Source organism: Triturus cristatus, chromosome 6 (genome assembly GCF_964204655.1).
Source record: "Triturus cristatus chromosome 6, aTriCri1.1, whole genome shotgun sequence".
Lineage (NCBI taxonomy): Eukaryota > Metazoa > Chordata > Amphibia > Caudata > Salamandridae > Triturus > Triturus cristatus.
In genome coordinates, this window is record NC_140589.1 from 1,343,838,635 (window position 1) to 1,343,864,064 (window position 25,430).

At 40.9% G+C, this 25,430-nt stretch overlaps 1 protein-coding gene across 1 annotated transcript in view; it reads right to left on the reverse strand.

Annotated features, from left to right (window-relative positions):
* RYR2 (ryanodine receptor 2) overlaps positions 1-25,430 on the reverse strand; it is a 3,458,987-nt gene that overhangs the window by 2,542,146 nt on the left and 891,411 nt on the right. The window contains exons 7-8 of the mRNA XM_085612346.1: positions 20,429-20,528; positions 15,174-15,270 (exon numbers count right to left, since the gene is read on the reverse strand). Of these exons, the coding sequence (XP_085468472.1) occupies positions 15,174-15,270; positions 20,429-20,528 (197 nt within the window). The remainder of the gene's footprint in view (positions 1-15,173; positions 15,271-20,428; positions 20,529-25,430) is intronic.

Genomic DNA, 25,430 nt, shown 5'->3' on the forward strand with positions numbered 1-25,430 from the left:
TTTTCCTACGTGTGTTCATGTACAACTGACTTACATAGATATTGGATTTAAATCAAGTGGAGTCTCCCATTTTAAAATGAGTTCCCTTGCCACTATGTTGGCCCCTTGCGTAACTAGGAAGGTGTCTACCCCTTCTATTCAGAAGGACATTGATGGATAGAGCCTAGAATGCGGTTCATTGTTTTGTTCTTTCCTATATATGTCTGTACTTCAAGATGTGTATGTCTTCAGGGGCGGCCACTCCGCAGTGGTCGAGGAACATCACCCCACTGGCTCAGAGCCAGCAACTAAAAAAATAAAACGATATTTCACTATAGTTTTGCTTTTAAGTAGCTGGCTCAGCCAGCGTGTGCAGGGAGGGGTGGGCCGGGACATGGGAGGGAAGAGAAGGTGTGCTATGTGCACTCTCTAAGTGAGCATGTGTGTTTGGCCAGCCGTCTAAGGCCGGCCAACCACACATGCTTACTTAGGTTTCTCTGACCCAACTGTATTGAACAACCGGGCAGGAGAAGCCCCACAGAGCGGCTTTTCAGCCCACTCAGACCTATCCCTGCACTGCTCTAGTAGCAGGATAGTAGCTCAGGAATTGGACAGGGAGTCTGTGACATAGTCCCAGTGTCTGCTGCAACAAGGAAGAACCAACAACGAGGTGCAACGCGGGAGGTGGCCAGCAGCAGGTAAGTTTAACTCATAACTTTTTAAAATTATTAGTAAACTCTCTCCCCCCTCACCTCATGCTCTGCCTCCCGCGCTCCCCCGCTCTCCCTCCTCACCACTTTTTCAATGTGAAAGCTGCCACTGTATGTCTTTATGATTAGTTGATGGTCATGTGGTACCCCTTTGCAGGTATTCCTTAAGGTCATCTTTTTTCAGGGTCAGATCCTCATTCCTAGATGCCATGTTAAACTGCTTGACCTGTGTTTGTAGGTCTATTTTAGGCCATCCTTCCTTTGTCGTTTATTCCAGAAATCCTGTAGGCTCTTATTTTCCTTCTGTTCCTGCCTGAGTGAGAGTTAGGGGTCTTTTATAGTCAGTGTTGTTGCATGGTTCAGAGTTTTGAGTCCCTGGGTAGACCCCTGCATTCAGCAATGTGATGGTTAGCCCCTTCACTTTGATAACACAATTTTGTGTTCCCAAACAGCTATTTAAAGAGGCCACTTTCCCTGAATAGACACTATGGAGCGCACATCCAGAGACGTTTTAAGGCTTGAGCAAAGTGGACACGTGCCTAGAGCGCCCACCTTCCAAGGGGCCCCCTGCCACAATATTGTTAGGCAACATAGGGCTTGAATTAGCAAAAAATGGGTAATAAAATTCAAAATTGTTCCAAACAGATGCCCTCAAAATATTTCTTTCCAGAGGCCCCTAAAATCCTGAGCCAATCGTCAGATCCTCCCCTTTTCATATCAATGCCACACTTGCAGTACGTGCCCCCTCCAGATTTGTTTGTTGCTGGAAATCAGATTGGGGTTTATAATCAGTTAATGCTTGCATGTGTATTGAGCTCCTCCCAAGCTGCTTCCATTACTGCTGGTAATGTTGATAATCTTATAGGGAAGCATACCTCTTAGCTTGGATTGTGGAGCTCCAGTAGTCTCCATATATAGTGGGATCAGTCCGCTCCCCACGTTTTGGGATCCTCCGTGGTGCCAATGCCCTGTATGTACCTCTGTGCGGACCTCAATCAGGTTGGACCGCTCATGTCATCAACAGTCACTGGAAGGCGGATCCCTCTGATGGTCCTTTTCTCTCCCCTTTTCATTTCCACCATCTCAGATCACCTTGTGTTAACACTTCCCCCTGGCCCACAGCTCTATCTTGAAATCACAGTAGCAAGCTGTGCCAACTTTTTATTCGGTCACCCTTCTTGAGAACTATGTAGAGATCCACAGCTGTTCTTTGTGCTTGGATTGCCCCCGTAAAATGCAAGTATTTCTGGGGCTCAGGTTAAGGGGGGGTGCAGAGCTCAAAGAGTCACGTCTCTCATCTTGCAGCAGTGGACACGCAACTACAGTGCTTGGTACTTTTTAACTTAAAACTTTAAAAATTCATACCTTCGGTTCCCTGATTTGTTTTTAATAATTTTGGGTCATTGTTTTTATTAAAAGTTTCTTGATTTTTAGAACTTGGGTTTGGGAATGTTATTGTATTTTGTTTTGACTTTTTAATTGTTTTGTTACTGCTAAATGCTTAATGCATTTTCCATAGATTAAGTCGGTTTGGTCTGTACCTAGCTACCATAGTTGAGCCTAGTTGTAAATATTGAAACTGTATGCTTTACCTGGCAGGATTATGTACGTACTCCCTGGGAAGGACTCACTTCCACCTGAACTAATAACCAATTTTCTTACAAACACCAACCACAAATCTGAAACAAGAGAACTGAACCCCAAAGATGAGAGATTGGTAATCACTACCCAGAGTAGACAGGGGTGTAGCTTCAGGTGGGGTGTTTGGGGTGTAACCCCCCTAAGAAATGTATTTTCTGATGAATAGTTGGGTTCAGATGCTTTCAGTCGGGTGTCTGTTGGATTTCACCTGGGATTTTTGCATGTGAACATTAACAAATACACACACACACTCTCTCATCTTTGTTTTCAAAGCCCAAAAAAATGTTGATCATTTTTCAAAATATTGTTTTTCCCTGACTTAGTACTCACACCAATCCGCATTCCTCTCCCTTTCTGCTTTCCCTTAAGCCCCTATCATGTGCCCTGCTTGTGGTATAATGTATTTTAACATTATATGCCAGAGAGATTGTCAGGAAATCTGAAGATCCCCCCCATCACAATCGTATTGTCCAAGCTACGCCCCTGACAATAAAGGTCGGCTTACAACGCGATTTGCAGTATGTGCAGAAATAAATTAAGAAAATTAGATCCCATGATGTGTTTCAAAACCAAGCTGGGGTCTATGTCAAACCTGGTTCCAGGATGCATGTGGTAATGGCAACACAGTATTATGTACGTTTGTACAGCATGGAGGAGGCTGAATATTTTATGTGTTTGTGTAACTCTAAGTAATTGGAACCGTTCCTCCTTCAACGTAACCATAATCAATGTATGTAAGTGTCTTGTCTAAAATTAAGGTTTAGTGATGTATCAGAATTGGAGGCATAAACTCTGAACAAAAGAACTGTCGTGAGTGTAGTATAATAGTGATAACGATGTGCATGCTTGTTTTACAGATAACGTATATATCCTTGTGTTCCAAGCATGGATCAGTTGGATTTGATTTTAATTGCTACATAATTAATTTCACTAGTTGGACATATTCACATAAACAAGGGCCGGATTAAGAGTATTGTTCGTGGAACATGTTTTCCAGACCTGACAACCTTAAAAGTTTTAAGACTGTGTGAGAGGACGAGGAGCTCGGGAAGGGCGGGTTCTGAAGAGGGGCGGGACTTTGAGCTCATTGCCACCTGACCAGCAATGGAAGGGGCGTGTCCAAGGAAAGGGGGGATTAGAACAAAATATTGCAAAAACACTCCACCTGTCACCCCAAAACAAAGGCTTCCAAAGCTGCGTAACAGGTCCGGGGAAGGTTGCAAAACCCCTAATGAGCATTAGCTGCGCAGAGCCCCTGCACACGAGCTGCAAACCCACTTAGTATCGAAACTGAGGGTTCCGGCTTGCCCAGTGCTCACTGTGCCCAGTACTCACTGTGTGATGTTGGCTCTTCACTGGGAGATCATCTGAAGAGAGCCAATATCATGTGACACACAGTGGCACCATATGAGTTGGCTGATCTGCTTTCCACATGCAGCAGATTTGCCACCTACGTCTAGTGGATTGCGGAATGGTAATCACTGCAGAGTATATAACAGTATTTAGTAGCAGCAGCGCTTAATTTGAGCCCGTGGTTTACAGTGCTGCACCGGCACTTAATTGTCGACACCGACACTTATGACAGCTGCCACGTGGTAGCGCTGTTTGTATAATTTAGAGATGAGCAGAACAGCAATTGTTTATTAATTCAGTATGCATTAAAAACAACTAATACCTGCCGCCTAAGCTATTTTTATATCTTTGGGGGCCTGGAATTGGCTGAATTGCCACACTGGTAGCAGTGTGCTGGTTAGTAGTTATGTAGGTGCTGTCATTGGCAACGCTGGCAGTGGCACTGGGTGATGCAAGCTGCAGAAGCCTCCTGACTAGAGCCCTGACAGTTATTTTTTTACAATTCAAGCACGGTGTGGCTGTTACTTATTGCACTGCCCATTAGGCCACCCCAGCATATGAGGCATTCTCTCCAGATAGAGGTGGTCGGTCATATAATGCCTCTCAATACAACTCTCCTCTGGGAATGCTGGAGTCTGTTTATTAGGCAGAAGAACTTGTGAAGGGCCCAGGTCCACGAATCCCCAAGGGCAACTCTTTAGTTCCCCTGTTTCTAAGCCTCTGCCTGCAGTGAAATGTCATGTTTCTGCAGAGCAGACTTTCAGCCCCCTCACTGGGTCAAGCAGGAGTAGACATGGGGGAGGGAGCATTCAACAATCCCCTACTTGCTATTCTTCACACACACAGACCTAATCTTGAGAAAATCCCAAATGGCCAGATATAAATTCTGGGCTTCTGCTCTGCATAGCAATTGTTAGTGAACATACATATGCTTTAGAAGGGATGGCAAGCACCAGCTGTCATTTCCAATTGCATTAATGTATTAATTGGAAGGTGGTACCGAGAGATCACTGTATATCACACAGCCTACCGGAAGCCCTTGCCAACTTAGAATAATAGAAGAATATTGTGCTTTAGACCTGGGAACCAGCAGCATTAATACCGCCTCCCATTGACAGCGATGCTATGCGTTAAAACACCATTCGATAATGCTACCTTGCATTTGGCCATTACAAAAATGGGGTTACCCAATATTGGTCGAGGACCTGGGTTCAATATGATACAAAAAACAATGATCCTAGACCCGAAGTTCAAAACAAATGGTATGTATCCAATCCACAGTCTAAAGTTCCATAAACCAGTCATTCATTGAAATGTTTCAATTTTCTTCCTTTCACTACCCCTAACTCTACTTTCACCCCACAAACATCTAAGCACTACCTTCTGCACGTTCCTTTGGAGCAACCTTATGATACAATAATAAATCTCTTGGCAAAAGTAATTTGGTTGTTGCACTTTTTTAGTTTAAATTACTGTATTGATTACTGCGAGCTAATTTGTGTTTATGCTCATGGAATGGTTTATGGAACTTTAGACTGTGGATTGGATACATACCATTTGTTTTGAACTTCAGGTCTAGGATCATTACCTTGCATTTGGCTACATCTGTAATACGTTGGGGCTTATTTACAAGCCCCTTGCGCCACCGGTGCATCACTTTTAATTTGGGAAAAAGTGACGTACTGGCGGCGCAAGGGGCTTCTATATAAGCCCCTTTGTTTGAAGTGATAATAGCCAATTTTATAATTGCACTAGGATATATATAGTTCGGAGACGGGCCTCGTGTTTTTTCAATAACATTTGAGGGACAGTTTAGGAATATGACATTACAAAATAAGAGCAAACCAGAAAAATGTACACCTGGCTTTCTTTTCAAACAGATGGGGCAGAAGTGGCATCATACACTTATTGACTTCCTCGTGCAATCACAGAAAGTGACAACACGCAAACTTTGAATTGGTGACGGGCCATAGTGTGTTTCTTTTTGTATTACTGTCTGAATATAAAACAGTATGTTGATGTACAAGGGCAAATAAACAATAAAAAACTGCCAATAAAGAGCTTCAAGCGAAATGTTGCATAACGTAGCCCATGTCACCAGCCTCCGTTGAGAGGAAGTTCTTAAAGACACCACCGCGTCTTTCTTGTTCTGATGTGGTATTATCGCATATGATTTGGTAATATCACATGACTTTAAGTGCGTGGAAAATAACCAAAGTGCATATCACATGATTTGTTTCCACTACCAGACCTACTCTAAATGACAAACCACATATCTCCCCAAACTTTATTATCTAGGTGAAACATTTTAAGATACTCAAATATTTATCTGTGATAAGTCTGCATACCTTGTTAGGTTCTTTTGGTTTCTCAGGGCCTCATTACGACTACAGCAGTCCACAGGACCGCCGTGGTCATGGTAGAGATCCGACCACCGCCACCACTGAGGCACCATGCGCCACCTCCACCAGGATCCCTTGGTGTGATGGTCAGACAGAGTAATATGCTGGTGGTGCAGCTGCGGCACCGCCAATCATATTCTGAGTTGCCTCCCAGCCACCCTTTCAATGGCGGGGAGCCCACCACGGAAAGGGTGTTGGAGAGGCATCTCAGGAGGCCCTTACAGGGCTCCCTATCACCTCTGTGCCTGGGGGTGCATGCAGGTGGGCACATGATGTGCCTCCCTGGTATTGCATCTCCAGTTCCTGCTCTGGAATCAATGCAGAATATGGTGCATTATTTCCCCTGCAGGAACGTTCTACAGCTGTCCCACTGCGGTGCCTGTCTCCAATGAGGCTTAGACAGGCACCGCCATAGTACGGCTGCAGCACTGTCCGCAGGCCAAGGATTATAATTGTTTTCTGGCAGGCGGTTTGAGAACGACTTTGGTAGTCCTCGTTCCACAGGAGGACCGCCAAAGTCGTGATTAGGCCGTTAAAACATCACCAATATATTTTTTAGACGAATGGCGAACATGTTAACAAGCAACCCGTATAAAGTGAAACAGATGGTTAATTTTTTTTAACCAATTAAATATGTTCGAGTTTTAAGTGACAATGACACCTATCTAATGGGGGAGATAATTAGTAAACAAAACAAAAATTCCTAATAAGAAAACCATATATTAGTGGATAAGGACTATCAACAAGTTCTAACAACCTGATAACCTACTTACTGTTACTGCATGCATATTTGTAAGAGAACAGTAATTGTATAGGCTAAATCACAGTAGAAGTAAAGTATTTAGTAGGGTTGCAAGCAGCAAAACATGTTTACATTTTGAGGTACCTGAAATGTAAAGACCTTATCATGCATCTGACATCAATTTGAAATTTCTGAAATGCTAATTTGAAATGTGTCTGACATTTGTTGGACAGGTGCATTTTTGGGCAATGGCTAATGTTTTGTAACAAATCTAAATCTAATTCCGAGAGGTAGAACTTTAAACAGTGTGTGAATGCCTTCCATTTGAATCAAATCTTAAAATAGTCCAGCTTTTTGATCCAGAGTTTTTTCTTGCCCAAATCTGTAACTGCATGAGCTGCTGTGCTTCATCAGGGCATTGTTCAGTCAGGTACCACAAGTGCAACATGCTCTGGTTTACAGAGGGAATGTTTTTAAAAGCACGTGTCTGTCTTCAGTGAGACGTCTCTGTGACTGCTGGTAGCTGTAGTGTTTTTATATTCACAGCATACAACATATCCCGCCTCCTCATACCAATGCCAATAAACCTGAATGTGATAGATGGATAGATAGATAGATAGATAGATAGATAGATAGATAGATAGATAGATAGATAGATAGATAGATAGATAGATAGATAGATAGATAGATAGATAGATAGATAGATAGATAGATAGATAGATAGATAGATAGATAGAATTCAAATCAAGTAGATAACCTTCAATAGGCAGTCACATTCGCAAATGATTTTGGCAAGTGCCACACCTGGACATTCCTCATAGATCAATCAGTTTTGGAAACAATCTGTTCATGGAAAAACTACAAATGAACTTTCAATGTACACTACACAGTCACCTGCAGGAGCTCAAGGAACTGCATCCTCTTGAAGGGTCTTCTACTCATCTGCTTTTGTTGCAGCATGTCACTGTAAATTTCCTTTCTGTTTTCTATAGTTTGAAAGAAGCACAAAATGGCTGCTATCCCCCAAGCCAGTCAGCGCTCAGTGCTAGACCTGGCATCCTTGCAGTGGTTTCCCCAGTCTTTTTGCCTCTACCTCCTGTATTTTTGACTGTGTACTGGACTTTGGTTTTGCTGGTTTAAGTGCTCTGAGCACTATATCACTGCTGAGCAGTGCTAAGGTGCAAATGCTTTCTGTGTAAATTGTGATTATGATTGGTTCTCCATGATTGGCACATTTGATTTACAGGCAAGTCTCTGGTAAAGTGCAATGAGGGTGCCCAGGGCCTGTAAATCAAATGCTACTAGTGGGCCTGCAGCACTGATTATGCCACCCGCACAAGTAACCTTTCAAATATGTCTCAGACCCGCCATTGCAGTGTCTGTGCATGCAGTTTTACACTGCCATGTCATCCTGGCAAGTGCATGCCACTGATGGGGATTCTCATTGTTGGAGGGAAGTTCAAGGCTCTCACTGTCAAAGGTGGGAAAAATCTGAGCGGGTGGAGTCTGAAGATCAGGCCCAGGAAGGCACAGTTGTTGGCAGGATGCTAATTGGCATTGGTCATGGTAAAGTCCTCTACGTTTGGACTTTCAAACTTTTCTGAAAAGCAGGTTCCTTTCAGAGAGGCAAACAACCAAGTTGCATCTGATTGGTTGTTTAACGTCAGCTTGGGTGGTAGGCTCTGGTTCCTTTTGTGAAAAGTTAAGAAAAAGAATCTAAGTTTCCAGTCTTGTAAATTTTAGGAGGGAAAAAGAGAAGTCTCTAACACCAGCCAAAAGTACAACACATTTTGGACACCACCTGGGGGTTAGGACTCAATCTCCCATAAGCCACTGCAGGTTCCATGGCAAATCCAGTTGGGGCTGGTCAGCTGGGCTCTGAAAGGACTTGGGCTTCCTGCAGCTTTAGTGTTCCTGGAGCTTAACAGGAGGCTATCCAGCTAACCCTTGGAGTCTACTCTTCTGTCCTGGGTGCAAGTGGGGAGTAAGTCCAGCCTTTGGGGTTTATTTGTGCAGGTTAAAGTAGGTACATTCCTCTTTCTGAAGTCCAAAGTGCTCAGCAGGTGCAGTCCTTCTTATGTCTTCCTTAGATCCAGCATTGCTCTGATCGAGGTAAGCAGAGGTTCCACTTTTATGCCATTTCCAGTAGGGAAAAAGATCCAATGAGCAATGTTACCCACTTTGACATCATTTCCTAGGAGTGAGGCCCTAAAGAATCCCACAGTATCCTTCTCTGCCAAACCCCAACATGGCACAATCTTTCTTCCCCTTGTCAGAGCTGTGGACACACCCCTGAGGTGTGTCTAGAGAAATGAGGAACTCTCCCTGCAAACCAGTTCTGGAACAGGTCAGCACCCCCCCTTCCCCCACACACACAACTAGGATTGGTGCCACTCTGACTAATTAATTGGACACTGACAGGGGCAGACATCGGCGTGAGTTATATCTGCTGGTGACAGGGGATGCCCCTTTCAAGCTTGTGCTGTTTGTCAGCCCATCCTGTCAGGAGGAGGTCACACCTCGACATCCTCCTCCTAGACAAGGCCCTTTGGTTCCCTTTTCTGGGAACCATTCTCAACTCCCAGCAGGAGGACAAGGTGACAGTTGGGGATTGACTCTGAAAAGGGTACTAGAGGCTTTAGGCAGGAAATGACAGCCTTCTAAAAGTGGCATTTGCAGAATAGCAGTTTAAAATCAGGCTTGGTCATCAGATTGAATTTAAAATTCCTATGAATTTGAGTCTGTGAACCATGGTTCTAACTATTCCCAAATGGAAGTTATGTATTCTAAGGTATTATAATGTAACCCAGTATTTTTCTACTGGAGAGCCATCCTTGCCACAGTGGAAAACACCTTTGGAGATTCTTCACTGCTAGGACATGTAAAACTCAAGAGAATATGTCCTATTTTTGAAATACTATGCACTCTGCCCTATGGCCATTTAGGGGTGACTTATAAGTATAAACATTGAATGTCTAGGCCTGTTAAAAGGGTGATTTTAACTAGTAGAAAAGGCAGTTTTAAAACTATATTGCTAGGCTGCTGTTGCAGGCCAACAATCAAGTTTTACCTGCCCATTTTAGTTGTGGCTCAATAAATTCTGTAGTCCACTAATGCCATTAACTTACCATATATACTAGGGATTCACAGCTAAGTTAATTATGCCAATACTGGACTAGCACATTGTACTCTTTTTTGGGATCCAAAAACCATCAACATCAGTTCCAAAATTGTGGGTGATCATACCAAAAGGGGCCTTTCCTTACAATGTGTCATTGACACTTGTGAGGCTTGTAGAAGACTGATTACACTGGCATTGATGGTGGGAAAAAGGAGAGTCACATATCACAGCCTCTGTAAGGAAGGGGTAGGTGCTAAATGTCTGCCGTCTTTGGGAAGGGAGACTTTGACTGGCCTACCAGAAGGTACTGGGTAAGGCATGAAAGGGAGGTTGTTGGCCTCCTTCCATGTCATGCTGTGTCCATGTCATTCCAGGGAAATACTGTGAGCATGGCTGGGACCACACTGATGGGTTCTGCCTCATGCATAACCGACTTGTGGCCCATGAGGGGACTAGAAGGTGCCCATGACATTGGTGCAACGTGTGACTGCACCTACTCTCATTGAATCCTTCAAGCTTTCCTCAACAGTGATGAGCCTATTTTCATACTCCCAAAGAGGGGCAAAAGGCTGTTTTCACATGACTGTTAGCTCAACTGTGTGCCATACAGTCACTCACATCAACAATAAGAAGCTGCCAAGCGGTATGCCTCGCTTTTCTTTTGCAAGGAGCATGTGTACACATTATGGTAATCTTTTCAGTTAGGTCATACATGAACCAGCAGTCTGCACCAGTGTAAGTAATAAGGTCCCTTAAAAGCAATCACTACTAACAGCATACAAACTTTGCTGCGCAAGACATGCCAGGGCTGTGTGTTGTTGAATGAAGTTTAACTGCTTATTAATGTAGCACAGGGGAAACAGGAAGATTGCCAATTGTGGGCAAGTTATATATAACTACAGCACTGCCAGTTCTCCAGAAACATGAGAAGCGAAGTAGCAAATTACATGTCAATCCTGAAATCTGCAACGCCTCAGCAAATCACACAATTTCTAGTTTAGCTACAAACCTAGTGTTTCTTAAGAGCTACCTTCCCACCATCTTCCAGGAAAAGGCTATAAAAAGACTTCACATACTTCATCTTTGAAGCATTCACTTACTGTCTATTCTGCCTTCCTGGTTCCATAACACAGAGGTGTTTGGAAAAAAAGGAAAAAGAAATCACTAGCTGAGGAAATAAATCCTTTGTAAATATATCTAAATATATCTTCTACAAAAAGGTCATTCTGGTAAATAAGGTAAATAAGCTTTTGATGCATGAGGCTGTGTTTCAATGTGATGGAAACATGCGTAGATCTCTGGCCCAACAGTGGAGTCTCCCACTTGTAAAGTATTGCGTATTACTTCACAAACTTTTTAGAACAACAAAACAATTTTAAAGCAACAAACTTTTGCGACCCACCTAGCTGGACATATGGCAAGCAATTTTTTAATTAAAGTAAATCATCTTGTGTAGCACATGGTCACCTACAAACAGCACATTTTCCATTGAAATGGCCTCTAAATTTGTAAAGACATACAGTTTTACTAATAAAACTGTATTGCTTTCCTAACTGCTGATTATGTACAGGTATTTACATATTATTGTGTCTTAAAAAACTTACATCCTACAGCCTTTCCTTTTACAGTCTCTGTACTCCAGCAAGATTGTCACATAAGTCACTTTACTTTTCTTTCTTTGACTGCAAAGAGAGAGTAGTTTGTACACACCAATCCCTGTGCTAAACAAATAAGAAGCAATTTGTCAGAATGCATAGCCTGACATTTGACGCCTCTGTATTTAAGTCACAGCAAATATGGCAAGATAAATACAGAATTTAAAGGCATCTTTATTTACTGCTTGGACTTTCACGACCCATTAAGAATTGATTCGACCCACAGTTTGGGAAACACTGGTAAAGCGAAAATGTTTAGGATTAATTAAATTTTGAAAAATATTAAAAATATTTTATGATAAATATGTAAATAATTTGAATATCTTAATTTTAAATATAGAACTAAATACAAGGTGCTGCAGCAATATTTTAAATTAAGTATTCAATTAAGGTACATATAATACATTTTCTAAAATTTGAAATTAAAAATTACTTCCCATCTAAAGTAAAAAATAAATTTTCATTATGCATTAATAATTATTAAAAGTGATGTAAACAATTTATTAAAAGTAATGTCATTATATTTTCATAACATTTATTTTCACATTCATTAAATGCAAAAAGGGTATTAAAATATTTTACATTTAAATTAAAAATGTGTACTATTTTTTATAAATTATTTTTAATATTAAGCATTATATACTGATTTATATTGTTAACAATTTAAAATAATTTAAGATAACATTATTTCCAATAGGGGTTTATTTTAAGTCCCTTTAATACATCATTTTCTACAAGCGGGGTTTGTAATATCAGTGATTGACCATGTGTGATGCTAGACTTACTCAAGCCATGAGCAGGAGTACTTTACTACTGTTTGGGTACCTTTTTGGCTGTAGTAACTATAGAAGCGTGGTTTGTGAATTACTGTGGGCTTACTCTTTTGTGGGTGGGTTGACGTCCCTCCCTAAACCCCTCCCTGACCCTCCTTAAAACCCTCCTTACTCCTCCAATAACCCCTACCCTTTATTCATAAGCATTTCCCATTTTCTAGCCACTCCTCTGTGTCCCTAACATATTAATAACTACAACCTATATCTATATGTGTGAAAACTCCACATTCAGCCTCGAGATCCCTACACATATAGGTATAGGGGAAGTGTAAACTCCACACCTAGGTTTATGACTAGCATTTTGTAGTATGTTTTGTAGTACTACAAAATGCAGTTTATGTATAGGACCGAAGATCCTTCACTCCTGCCTAGTATACACACTGAGGGACTGATTACTTTTTAATTTACCAAACTTATGAACTAAACAACTGATTAACGAAGTCTAGGCTAAAACAAAGAAGATATACAATTGTGTAGAATTACATAATGCACAATACCATTCATAATTTGTCCTCCAAAAAAGCCATTTTGCATTTCCTGCTCATTAACAAAAGTGGTCAGTGTAATTTTATGCAAACAACACAGTTGGGGTGTGCAGCTGCATATCTAAGTACCTGCTAGCTTATTTAACAATGATTTAGAGTAGCCATTTATTCCGACAAGAACAAATAATGCACATAAGCAAATAGCATAGACAAATCTGGTGATGCACAGGAAGACACCACATATGCAAGACTATAAGAGGAACACCATCAATAAAACTGCTCCCGCATTTGCCATAGTAGAACTTTTCAACAGTTCCTAAAAGCTCTACTAGTTGACTATGAGAAACAAGAAGGTCTCCAGTGAGAATCTGGTCACCTGTTAAGAAAAGCTTGCAGGTAATAAGACTATCCTCTCTGAAAAGAAAGAACCACACAATGGACTGGTAACACATTACCCCCATTTCCCTCCAGTGCTCGTCCCATTCATTACTTGTGGAGATAACCATCTCCCCGACAGAAAAAAGAACAGAGGAATGCTTGGAGACTCTTCCTTCTCGATCATCCTGACAATCAAGACCACAAATCTCGTAGTGATGTGGTGGCAAATCAGAGTCACTTCCGGATACTGGCTTTGCTGCACTCTTCATCAGCAATATCAAATGCGGGAATACGGTGGCTAGGATTTGTTTGTAGACAAAGGAGATACATTTTTCGCGAGCAGGAAGAGCTCTGGCCAGGTTACAGATGACTGGTGAACAGCGCCTCAGGATGCAACAGTCAATTCACTGATGTGAAAACATGAGGCAATATGCACTGAAATCGAACACCTTAATGTAAGACCACTACTTCGTTACATCACTTTTCGACAAGTCTGATGTGCCCCTGCAAATAATTTTCCTGCAGTAATCTACCTTCTAGCTGGGCATTGACCTTTTCCCAAACAGCCACAGTACTGGGGTGCTTCACCAGTAGTATTTGGGTGGCGGATCTCTGGGTGGTACAAAAGTATAGTAGTGGCAGTGAATTGTTGCCCTACATTTCCTTTTCATCATCATCATTAGCATCAGCAATCATAAAAATACAATAAAAACATCAATAAATTCATGACCCTAGCGAAAAAATCAACAAACTTACAATATCATACACAAGCGAAATACACCCCTGCTAAAAATCCAGATAAATACCAACATATTTTAATACTATCTAAAAATGTCCATTTGAAATAATGCTTTAATTACACTCCTGTTGTTTGACCTCTTTTATGGCATGAGAGTGGTATGAGCTATGATGTCAGATTTATTTGTGAATTCATACACCTTGTAACTTGTACCACCATCACAGGTATTTCTCTCTGTTTGAAGATCATTGTTGTGTATGATATGCATGACTGCTGATCTAAATACATCCCACCTTTGCTCTGTCTGGCAGTACATGATATGCTGATGTTTAGGTCCTCAGGACTCAACAGCTATTTTCTTTCTGTTTTTACTTCAATCCTGCTGTCTTTTTATCAAGTCAAGAGAGGCTGTATTTACTTATAAACAGTTTGCTTTAATCTGAAAATGTCACGCAAAAAACTGAAAATGTACACACAATCATATCATGCTCAGAAACTCCTCCCTGAGGGTCTACAGAGGTCAACTAACCTTCATCTTTGAACATCTCATATACATTTACTAATTTTCTCATAAAAATCAGCCACTGCGTGCACAGTTCATAAGTCTATATTAGCCACAAAGATAATACAAAGTCAATTGTTTTAAAAAAATGTGTTGTTTTTAGCCTTTATCAAAAAAAAATATCCGTTTTTCATAATATTGATTAAACTGCTCACGTCCTACAATACACGGTCTAAAATCACTGGGCCCTATTCACAACACTTTTTGACATGCTTAACCTAAGTTTAAGACTGCTCATGGACTGAAGCCATGTTAAGATAAGAAACACTCTATCAGAGACAGTGCTGTTCTGTATTTGTACCATGCTAGTAAAAAACACATCTGATTGACTGTCAGGGTGTCTTGAATGTATATCTATTCATTTAAAGTCACTACAAGCATCTTGGCTTTCAGGGCTGTGCATTTCAACCTCAAGTTTCAAAAACATGCTTCAATGATGCTTTGGCCAGGAACCTTTTGAAAGAAGGTTATATGGTTCAGTTCAGGGAGTTTGGCCACAGTGGCGGCTCTTGATTCTGTCTATTATCTGATGACTGACTGGTGACATTTGGACTTTTCCCATGGGTGACTCACCTTCGCTGTTCTTCTCCATGTTCACCAGAAGGAACAGTCAGACATTCATCCATATGTCCATGCAATAACCTCAGGACGTCACCTCCTATTAGATAACCTAAAAAGAATTCAAAGATAATCCAGTTACAAATGGCGTCACCAATCAAGCCATTATATTTCTAAATATAGCAAATAAATGATGCTTTTTAAGATTAAAGAGCAGTTGTACTAAAGTGACTACTTACAGGACATGGCCGTGAAAGCACCAACATATTTCCTTTAAGTTCCTGTATTCTCAGTGAAAAAATCCCCTTACTTGGAAAGCATTATACATTTGTGAAAAGAGTTGACACTAAAAACTAAGGAAAAAATTATCTCACAGAAAACAGCTTTAACGCTGGACATCCGCATTGGCAATATTCATGTTTACTTAATGGCAGTAAGCCTGACCTACAATTGCTTGTACTTTTTATTTACAGTTTTTATATAGCACGAACTCGACCCGAAGGTACTGGAGCTCTTTAAGTGAGCACCACTTACACTACACAACGGTATATACATTTTTTGTTAGCTAAGGGAGATAAAGTGATTTACCCAGAATCACAGGATTTTGAGCCCAGAGTCGGCCTTTGCGAGGACGGTGACTTGGAAAAAAAGAAATCTGGCGACCTCCCTGCTACTGAACAAAATGACAGCACGGAGGCCCTTTTGTGTTCAAGGTCAGAATTGTGACTGGCCTCTGAAGACATACATCTCTGCGCCACCCCCAACACACCTGCATCACCTACAGATTAGCTCCTCAAGCAGGTGCCAAGTTATTTGTAGGGGGTGGGGTATGAATACTGTGTGACAACAAGATGGGAGGGCAAGAAAGGAGGCTTATGCGGTGTTACGACTGCAACACTGGAGTTAGGTGAAGATGGATGTCATTTGGGAGTGGTAAGGCGTTGCAGTTGTGACCTATAGCTTGCTCCCTGCTACTTCTGGCACTTCCTTTGTGCCTCCTAACCTCAGAGGGGGACCCTGACTACTCCCAAATGACATCCATGCAGGTGACACAGACTCTGCTGTCTGCGTGACCTTCGTATAGACACCCCTTACTCCACTTTAAAGACTGACGCCCAGGGCCTGAGCCCAACTCGCCCATGTCCAATAGCCTTCTGTGGCTGAGCCAACGCAAGTCTCAAACCTGGTTCCCCGGCTCCAAAATCAGCAGCTCTGTCCGTTACACCACATCCTCTCCCCACCGTAATCAATTTTTCCCAAATACTGGGTTCATTGATTGGCTTTGTCAGACTCTGTGTACTTGAGCAGATCCTCTTATTCTTTACGTTTTGCTTGCCTACATGGGGTGGGAGGCCCACAATTAGAAGATCAGGGGGCATATGTATCAAAATCTCCATTTGCGAATCTCAAATAGCGATTTTTTGAGAATCGCTATTTGAGAATTGCAAAACGGGATGTATTTAAAAATTCGCTCATATTTTGCGAATTCTTAATATTCCTTAATTGCGATTAGCAAATTGCAAAATCGCAATTAAGGAATACCTTCCCATTCATTCCTATGGGCCAGGAGGTTCATAGCACTGAATGGGAAGTCATTCTCAAATTGCGAATCGCAATTTGCTAATCGCAAATTGAGAAGAATTTCAAAGGTGCAAGGGTGTCATGATGACACCCTGATGAACCCCTGAAATTAGCATGTGTGCGCATATGGCGCACATACATGCCCTAAGGCATGTATGTGCGCCACATGGCACTTTGAAAAATGCCAAAAAGTGCATTTTTCAAAGAAATCGCAAATTACCACCAACTTGAAGTTGTTGGTAATTTGCGATTTCTCAAGGAGAAATCGCACAACTTGGGTGCGTGTTACATAGCATTTAAGGAATCACAATTTGCGTTTCCTTAAATGCTTACGCAAAATTAAGAAATCGCAAAATTAGCGATTCCTTAATAATGCGAAGCTAAAATGGCTCATACATCTCATTTTGCGATTTTGTATTCGCAAACGCTGTTTTTTTGCGAATTGCAGCGTTTGCGAATACAAAATCGTTTGATACATATGCCCCCTAGATATTTCATGCTATATAGCGTATGCTGGTGCCTGGGGGTCATTGTGTAAATAATCATACTTCTCAGTTATGTAGTCACTTTGGTGTATGTCTCATCTTACTTTTTGATGATGCTAGTGCTTAAACTTGCACAAGAAACTACTATGCCAAATGTAAAGTTTGTTAAGATACCTGCCACTAGTAGTAAGTTAATTATCTTTGCCAGTAAGTTCCACCCAGAAGACCTACTCTCCTGCATTGCTGCAGCTCCAAGATGTTGGTCTTATATATTCACACACAAAAACTTTCTAAAATATATAGGTATTCTATTGCTATGAATGTTAAGCTTTCTCAGACATCCACACCTTTACACGCTCATAAACTGCTATTATGATTTGTATCTCATTCATCAAGACTCATGCATGCATTTTATTTTTGTCTGGTAAAAACTTTATCTGCATTAGTAGAGACTTGTAAGTTTTTGCTGCTACATGAACCTAATCCTCTGGTACACATCACAATATTTATAGGGTCAGGGCACAAGGCTCCAATATCTTACAGCATCACTGTTCAAAGTTTGCCCTTTTCTGCGGGGTCACCCCAGATATTTCCTTCTGCTGCTAAACCCGTTTTCTGTTGGCCATAGGCCTCTGTGCACATTACCCCTGTTAAACAGAGGTAAAGTGTGTGTGGTCTTCTCTTTAAACATGGTAAAACGTACACATATATGATTGACATATTTAAGTTACTTATAAGCCCCTTGTATATGGTACTACCTGTACTAAGGAACTGTAAATGGAATACTACTAGTGGGCTGCAGCACTCATTGTGCCACCCACTAAAGTAGCTCTGTTAAACACATATCTGGCCTGCCACTGCAGATCGTAGTGTAGTTTTAAGCTGCAATTTCGACCTGGCAGAACAAATCGTTTACCTTTCCTAAACCTTCGTTTTTTAATTCTTATAAATCAGCCCTAAGCTATACCCTAAATGCTCTCAGGTCTGGGAGCATGGTATTCAAAAAGAAGGATATGTACATTTAATATTTTAAATGCCCTGTCAGTGAAAAAAAAACAAAGCAGTTTTTCACTGTGGCAAGGCTCGCCTCCCATAGACTATCACTGGTTCACCTTATTACACTTAATAAGAGCTACATTTAGTTTCGGAACAGCTAGAAAAATACTTCCATTGATTTTATTTGTAATTCAAAATTCTCTTTAGTTGGATCTTAAATTACTCTATTGAAAATTACACTTTTGGCAAGCTAGTGATTTTTTTCCGAAGCCAAATGTGCCTTTCTGCCAGCATCTGTGGTTGTCCACCTGTTGATGGTTTCCCCACTGGGAATTTGTATTGGAAGCAGACAGTGGATGAAGGACGTTGGTGTAGATGAGAATGGGTCTTCCTGATAGGAAGGCTGGAAAGGGGCTGTGCCCCTGCTCTGATTGCACTTCAAAGAGTAGCCTATGGGCTGTACCAAGCCCTTCTGGGGCCAGCCTGCCCTTTGTATCACTAGCCAAGCTTGATCCAAAGCCAGGGAAAAGGGAAGAAATTACAGAACTAGCTTAGGGTTAGACAAGAGGGCGTCTGCCAGCTGTAGGCTGACACTAGGCATAACATTGGCAACCCCAGAACCTTAAATCAGAACATTCCTGGACCTGAGTAGATTCAAAAGAAGGAATGCCCTGCTGTTTGAAGAAAAAAGATTGGATATGCTTGCCTTGAGCTCTAGACCCCAGAAGTGACCCCAATGACCTCCTGCGTGAGCTGCAACAAGCTTCCAGAGGCTTTACCTGCTTTCCAGCTGACCAGACCCAACTGGACCCGACCTGGTCCCCTCTGCAGGCCTATGTGGAAGTGAGTCCTGACCCCTAAGTGCTGCCCTCAAGGTCCTGGACCCTTGGCAGGAGTCAGAGTACAATTCTCCCTGCTTAACTAAACGTTTCATCAGATCAGACGCAGACTGGGGCAGAGTGGCACAGGACCTCACACAACAGTGCCATACAGATCCTGCTTGGCAGCTTCACTGCATCCGATGCAAAGCAACTCAGAGCCTCGCATCACAGTAATTGGCAAAGCCTAATTGCTGTGTCACTGGGTTGGATGCAGAGTCTCGCATCATAGCACCACGCAGCTTCTTATAGGCGACTTCACCGGATCCAAAGCAGAGTGATGCAGAGCCTTTCATTACAGGACCGGTCAGCTCCTGATCACCAGCTTTACCAGAACCGAGGCAGAGTGACACAGAGCCTCACAGAGCAGCACCACACAGCTACCCACACCAAGAGAGCAGGCATATCTCCAAGCGGGACAAACCTGGTCCCATACCCAGAATGCCCTGGTTGGTTTGAACGTTTGGCTTTGCCCCAGTCCGGCATGAACATTTCCCCACAGTCATGCCTTTTCACTCTATTTTTCATAACTCTGGGTCTACTGATTGGATATTTGTCATTTGGGTGTCATTTTATTTATTAAAATATTCTCTGTTTTTCAAATTTGGTTTTGGAATTGTCTTGTTTTGTGTTTTAACTTTATTACTGTTTGAGTGTTGCAAAAATACTTCCACATTGCCTCTAAGTTAAGCCTGACTGCTTAGTACCAAACTACCAGGAGGGTTAAGCACAGGTTTAATTCTTAACATTTTTGGTTCTTCTCGATATGGATTGTGATTATTCTTTTAATTATTAACATTGTGGTTCATCTTAACATGGATTATAATTATTCTCTGAAGTACAATCTAATCCCTTTTTAACAAAAACACGGTTCTCTTGCAATACCACATCCTAATCTCTGAGAAAGCATGCAGCCATTATCCTGCTTTGCCACTGAATTACAACAGGTACGGTCTGGTTCACTAGCTGTTTCCATGCAATCTATTATTTATGTGCCAGACTCTCAAAGAACCCCATTCCTCAAACCAAAAAATGTGTAGTTTTATATTTGCATGAAGGAAATTCAAAGATTACATCAGCACAATCATCTATGAAAAATGTACTATATGCACTCATATTTACATCATCCAATTCAAAATTGCATACATTCTTTAGCATATCCCAAAAATATCATAACATATCTTAAAATCTACCGCCAACTCTAACCAACAGTTTAAAGCTATTCAACATCTTTTGGAACTATTTTAACTAAGCATCTTACTAGCTCCAAGTGAGGAACTTTGTCATGGCTTGACCAGTTGTCCAGAAGTATTACATTAGTCTTTCTTACCTTGTGCTACTTCACTTCCTGAGCTGATTGGTGCTACGCTCCAAAGGGTTTGCTGGAAAGCTGCATCTACCTGTAGGCTGCTATTTCCATAAGATAAATGCTGTTAAAGAAACAGAAGAAAAGCATAGTTCAGATTTGAAAGTTTAGAGACAGTCACAGGGTTTATGACAAGAAATGTAAGAGTAACATGAAAACAAATGGCAAGCAGGCATTTTTATCCCTTTAGTTGCTCCTCAGTTTAACATGTAGTACACAGGGCAGTGGTTTGGAGATATAGAAATGGCATTTGGAGAAAAGGACTCCCAGACTCATCTAATTTATACTTCTGTCTACATACTGTAATGTGGGCAGATTGCACTTAGTGTAGTCTCCCCTTTCCCCATTGTTAGGAAGAATTGTCAAGAATTATAATAAGCCTTTTCATTCTTTAAGATTTAAGAGTAGAAAGAAGGAGTATAATCACATGGTAACACATTCTTTTCTATGTTCAAAGGTGATTGAATAACTAAAAGGCTACACATTTAAGAAAGAATGTAATTGGAAGATAGAGGAATATATTTGCAGGTGCTCAAGGAGGTTTGAGAACCTCTTGTAAAACAAAAGAATAGTTCGGACTATATTAAAACCACCCAAAAATATTTTAAGGTAGTAAAAATATTCATTTTGTTTTGAACTTGAGTGGTAAAATCAAATGGTCAATCAATTCCACCAGGATAAAATAGATCGGTTAGTTTTTTCAGTATGAATTTATTTCCCGAAAAAATATATTGATAAAAAAATCAACAATTTTATCAATATTAGTGAAATACCACTATCTGTGAATGTTTGTGAGCCTAACATGTATTAGGGATAGTAAGAGTGAAGATTAGATTAAGAATTTGAGTTTTTTTTGCTATATTGAAGACCCGAAACTTCACAACTTGCTGTAAAAAAATGAGAGACCTTAGATCACCTTTTTATCATGACATATCCAGCATAAGCATTACTCATATTGGATATCATATTCAATTTGTCATGCATATGTAATATAATTTAGTATATGAAATTTAACATTTGTCAAATAGTAGCAGTTTTAGATGTTTTATTTTCAGCTTTTCAATAAATGTCCCATATATCAACAGACTAGTTCACCAAAATATGTTCCTACTGCTGTTCAATCTCTACTATATTTTTAGGACAGAAGAACTGATGGAACACTCCTTCTCGTACCTCCCAAACTAGAAAGGAATTCAACCCAAACTCGCTCTTTCTCTGGAAATGCACCCAGCATATGGAACTCTTTACCTAGAGAACTACAATGCAACCCCTCCTTCTCTCGCTTCAAAATTGACCTGAAACAACTCCTCCTCAACAAATACTTTAACACCTAAGCATTCCAAACATTGTTAATTATCTCTCTTTATAGGTCTTTGCCCTCTGTTATAGCCAGTTGTTGTTTTGTTTCTGCTGTTTAGTATGCGTTTCTTTCCCTTAATCTTACTCTGTTCTTATTGCCATTATGGTTTAGTTTAGTTTAATTTAATACATTTAGAAAGCGCTTAGTTACACCACAAACGGTGTGTCCCCACGCTATGACACAGGAGAGAGAGAGTTGCAAGAGGGAAACAGCGCTAGTTATGAATCTATAATAGTTCAGTTTTGCCGTAAAGCCATGTTTTAAGTTGTTTGCGGAAGTGTATTTCAGAAGTCTCCGTTCTTAGGGTTATTGGCAGAGTATTCCAGGTCTTTGCGGCTTGATACCTGAAGGAGCGGGCTCCCAGTCTGGCTTTGTATATCCTGGGTATTTTAACCAAGGCCTTATCCGAGGATCGCAAAGTTCGATCAGGTTTGTATTCCATCAGGAGTGAGTGAAGATATTTAGGGCCGGATTTCGTGAGGATGCGATGTCCATAGCACAAAGCCTTAAATATGACCCTCTTTCCTACTGGCAGCCAGCGAAGTTTTTTCAGGGCATTCTCTGAGTTTGCTCTTCTGAGTAAGCCAAGTACTAGTCGAGCAGCAGCATTCTGTACCCTCTGTAGTTTGGCAAGTCCCCCCTTCGTGGTTCCAAGATATAGAACATTGCCATAGTCCAGTTGTGAGGTTATTGTCGCATGGACACTGGTTTTTCTGGCACTAGAAGGCAGGAGATTAAGAATTTTCCTCAAGACTTTAATAGCTCCATAGCATTTGCCCGCAACCCTGTGTATCTGGTTGATGAAGCTCAAATCGGAGTCAAAATAAATTCCTAAATTTTTTACTTCAGTTTTAGGGTTGGGTAGTTGGCCTAAGGAGACTGGCCACCAAGCGGATGACCAAATGGTTGGCGATTTACCCACAATCATTACCTCCGTTTTGTTCCCGTTTAGTTTGAGGCAGTGGTTTGACATCCAGTTCGCAACCTCTGATAGGCAATTGGAGAAGCGAGTGGCTGCTTGTTCCTCCCTTTGTGACAGTAGGACAATTAGCTGTGTGTCGTCAGCATATGAGACAATTGACACATTGTGTTGTTCCACTTGCTCAGCCAAAGGACTTACATATAGGTTGAAGAGGGTAGGGCTTAGTATAGAACCCTGCGGGACTCCCTGCTCAAGAGACATGCTCTTTGATAGGTAAGGTTCCTGAGCCACTCTAAAACTACGATCAGAGAGGAAAGACTTCAAGCAGCGCAAAGCCTTATTCCTAATACCGCATGCTTCCAGTCTTTGTAGGAGCAGCTGATGGGATACAGTGTCGAAAGCTGCACTGAGATCAAGAAGGATAAGTGCAGCAGTATCCCCTTCATCGGCATGTTTCCTCAATGCTTCCGTGGCGTAGAGTAATGCTGACTCCGTTGAGTGCGCACTTCTGAAACCTGATTGTGAAGGATGTAAAAGATCGTATTTATTTATATGATCAGTTAATTGTTTATTAGTTATTTTCTCAGCAATCTTTGCTATAAAAGGTAGTAGAGAGATTGGTCGTAGGTTTTCAAGTACAGTATGCTTAATACGGGGATTCTTTTTCAGAGGTTTAACAATAGCCTGTTTCCATTTATCGGGGACCAGACCTTCTTGGAAGGAGCGAGAGATAATGTCTAAGATATGTGGCATGATAGGGTTGGCTCCTTCCATAATTATATCCGGTCTAGCGGCGTCAAGGGGGAGCCGGATTTTATTCCTCTAGCTATATCATTGAGTACAGCTAGACTGTGTATGGTAAATTCGTCCAACGTTCCTCCTGCGTGTCATATATGTTCTTGACCTTAGTGGCAAAGAACTCTGCAATTTTGTCACAGTTCTCCCTGGAGCTAGGATCCTCATCCAGCTCCTTCTGTGTTTTTAGCTACTTCAATATTGTGAATAGTTCTTTAGGAGCATTCTTGGCTCCATTAATTTTCTCTGTGTAGTATGTACCTCTGGTTTTCGTGATTTGTGAGTGATATTGTTTAAGTTCGTACTTATACTCTTCTCTAGCCTTAAGCAGTAATTCTTCCTCCATATTCGTTCCAGCTTTTTACATTTCTTTTTGGCTACAGCCAATTCTTTATTGAACCATGGTGCGGTAGCACCCCTCCTTTTGTGGATCCTTGTGCTCCATGGTGCTATTTCATTAAGTGTCTCGGAGATCCATGAGTCTAGTTGGTCATTTGCACGATTCGTGTCATTGTCCAATCTGGGTTCCCTTTCTATTAATGCCTGAGAAAAGGAGGTGGAATTCCCTTAATTTCTTTCCCTTAATCTTACTCTGTTCTTATTGCCATTACGGTTAATCCATGTTCATTACCTAATGGTTTTCTTTGTTTATTATTGTGTGTGTTTCTATTGATCTAATATGTCTCGCATCTTCTGGTAAGCTACCTGATTATACGGTGTTCTTCGATCATGTAAAGAGCTCTGATACCCTCGGGTCTAGCTAGCGCTATATAAAACCTATAAATAAATAAATAAATCTTTGAAGCACTTGAAACATAATGATACCATATTAGATTATATACATTTTGAGAAAACTCAGAATTGGCTGACATAGATAACTTTTAGAAGATAACATTAGTTGTAATATTTTTGAATTGTGAACATCTTAAGCATGCTGCGTTAGCTAGTCAAGTAAATCTCGTAAATCAGCAAAAAGGAAATACAATGATTATTTTTGAATAACTGTTCAATCCACCATAAGCACTTTTCATTCAAGTCCTTCTGGAATATCAATATATTATTTACTTTCACAAGCTTATTACACCAAACCACAGAAGAAAATAAAATGGTGTTAGCAATTATTTTGGAAAAGAGATAGCTAGAATTTAAATCATAGCTATGTTTGATTAATTGAAGCTTTGTTTGGAGGGATCAATATATATATAAATTACCTGATCAAAGGAGAAACAGCATAATCAATAATTTTCTAAACCAAACCACCATGGACTATTCTTATTAGCATACGTTTTAATACATACAATGCTTGACTGATACAGGGGAAGTGATATATATCATAATTTGGAAATCAGACCCCTCTTACTACTTCATAGTGTCTGAGTTTGGAAAGGCCACTGTTAGTGTATTTTGTGTTCCATAAAAATTTAGGAAATATAGAATCTTTTAAGTCCCAGGTAGTGCAACTGTGTATTCGTTTGTTTATCAGCACGCCACAGGACTCATAAGTCGAGGGACTCATTCTTTGAGGTTTATTCATCCTGAAACGACAACATTTCCCAGGAGGTTTCTCAAACGCTATATGTGAATATGAACCTTTATGCTGAACAACACACACACTCATAGTGGATTCATTTTTGATTGTATCAGGCACACCTTTGTGCATACGTATTCTGCTCTAAAGAAGTCAAAATGCTCTGGGATGAAACGAGTTGGCTGTGCTTGTTGCTTAACACTATTTACGAAATCAGACAATAAAGAATATTTGTCTTCTACAAGAGAAAGCAGTTTGTGATAGTTTGTCTTATATTAGCAACAAAGAAGGGTACAAAGTTCCTCGTGTACAGTAGCGGAGAAGAGCAGGTGAGAGAGTATCTCAACTGATCAATGATAAG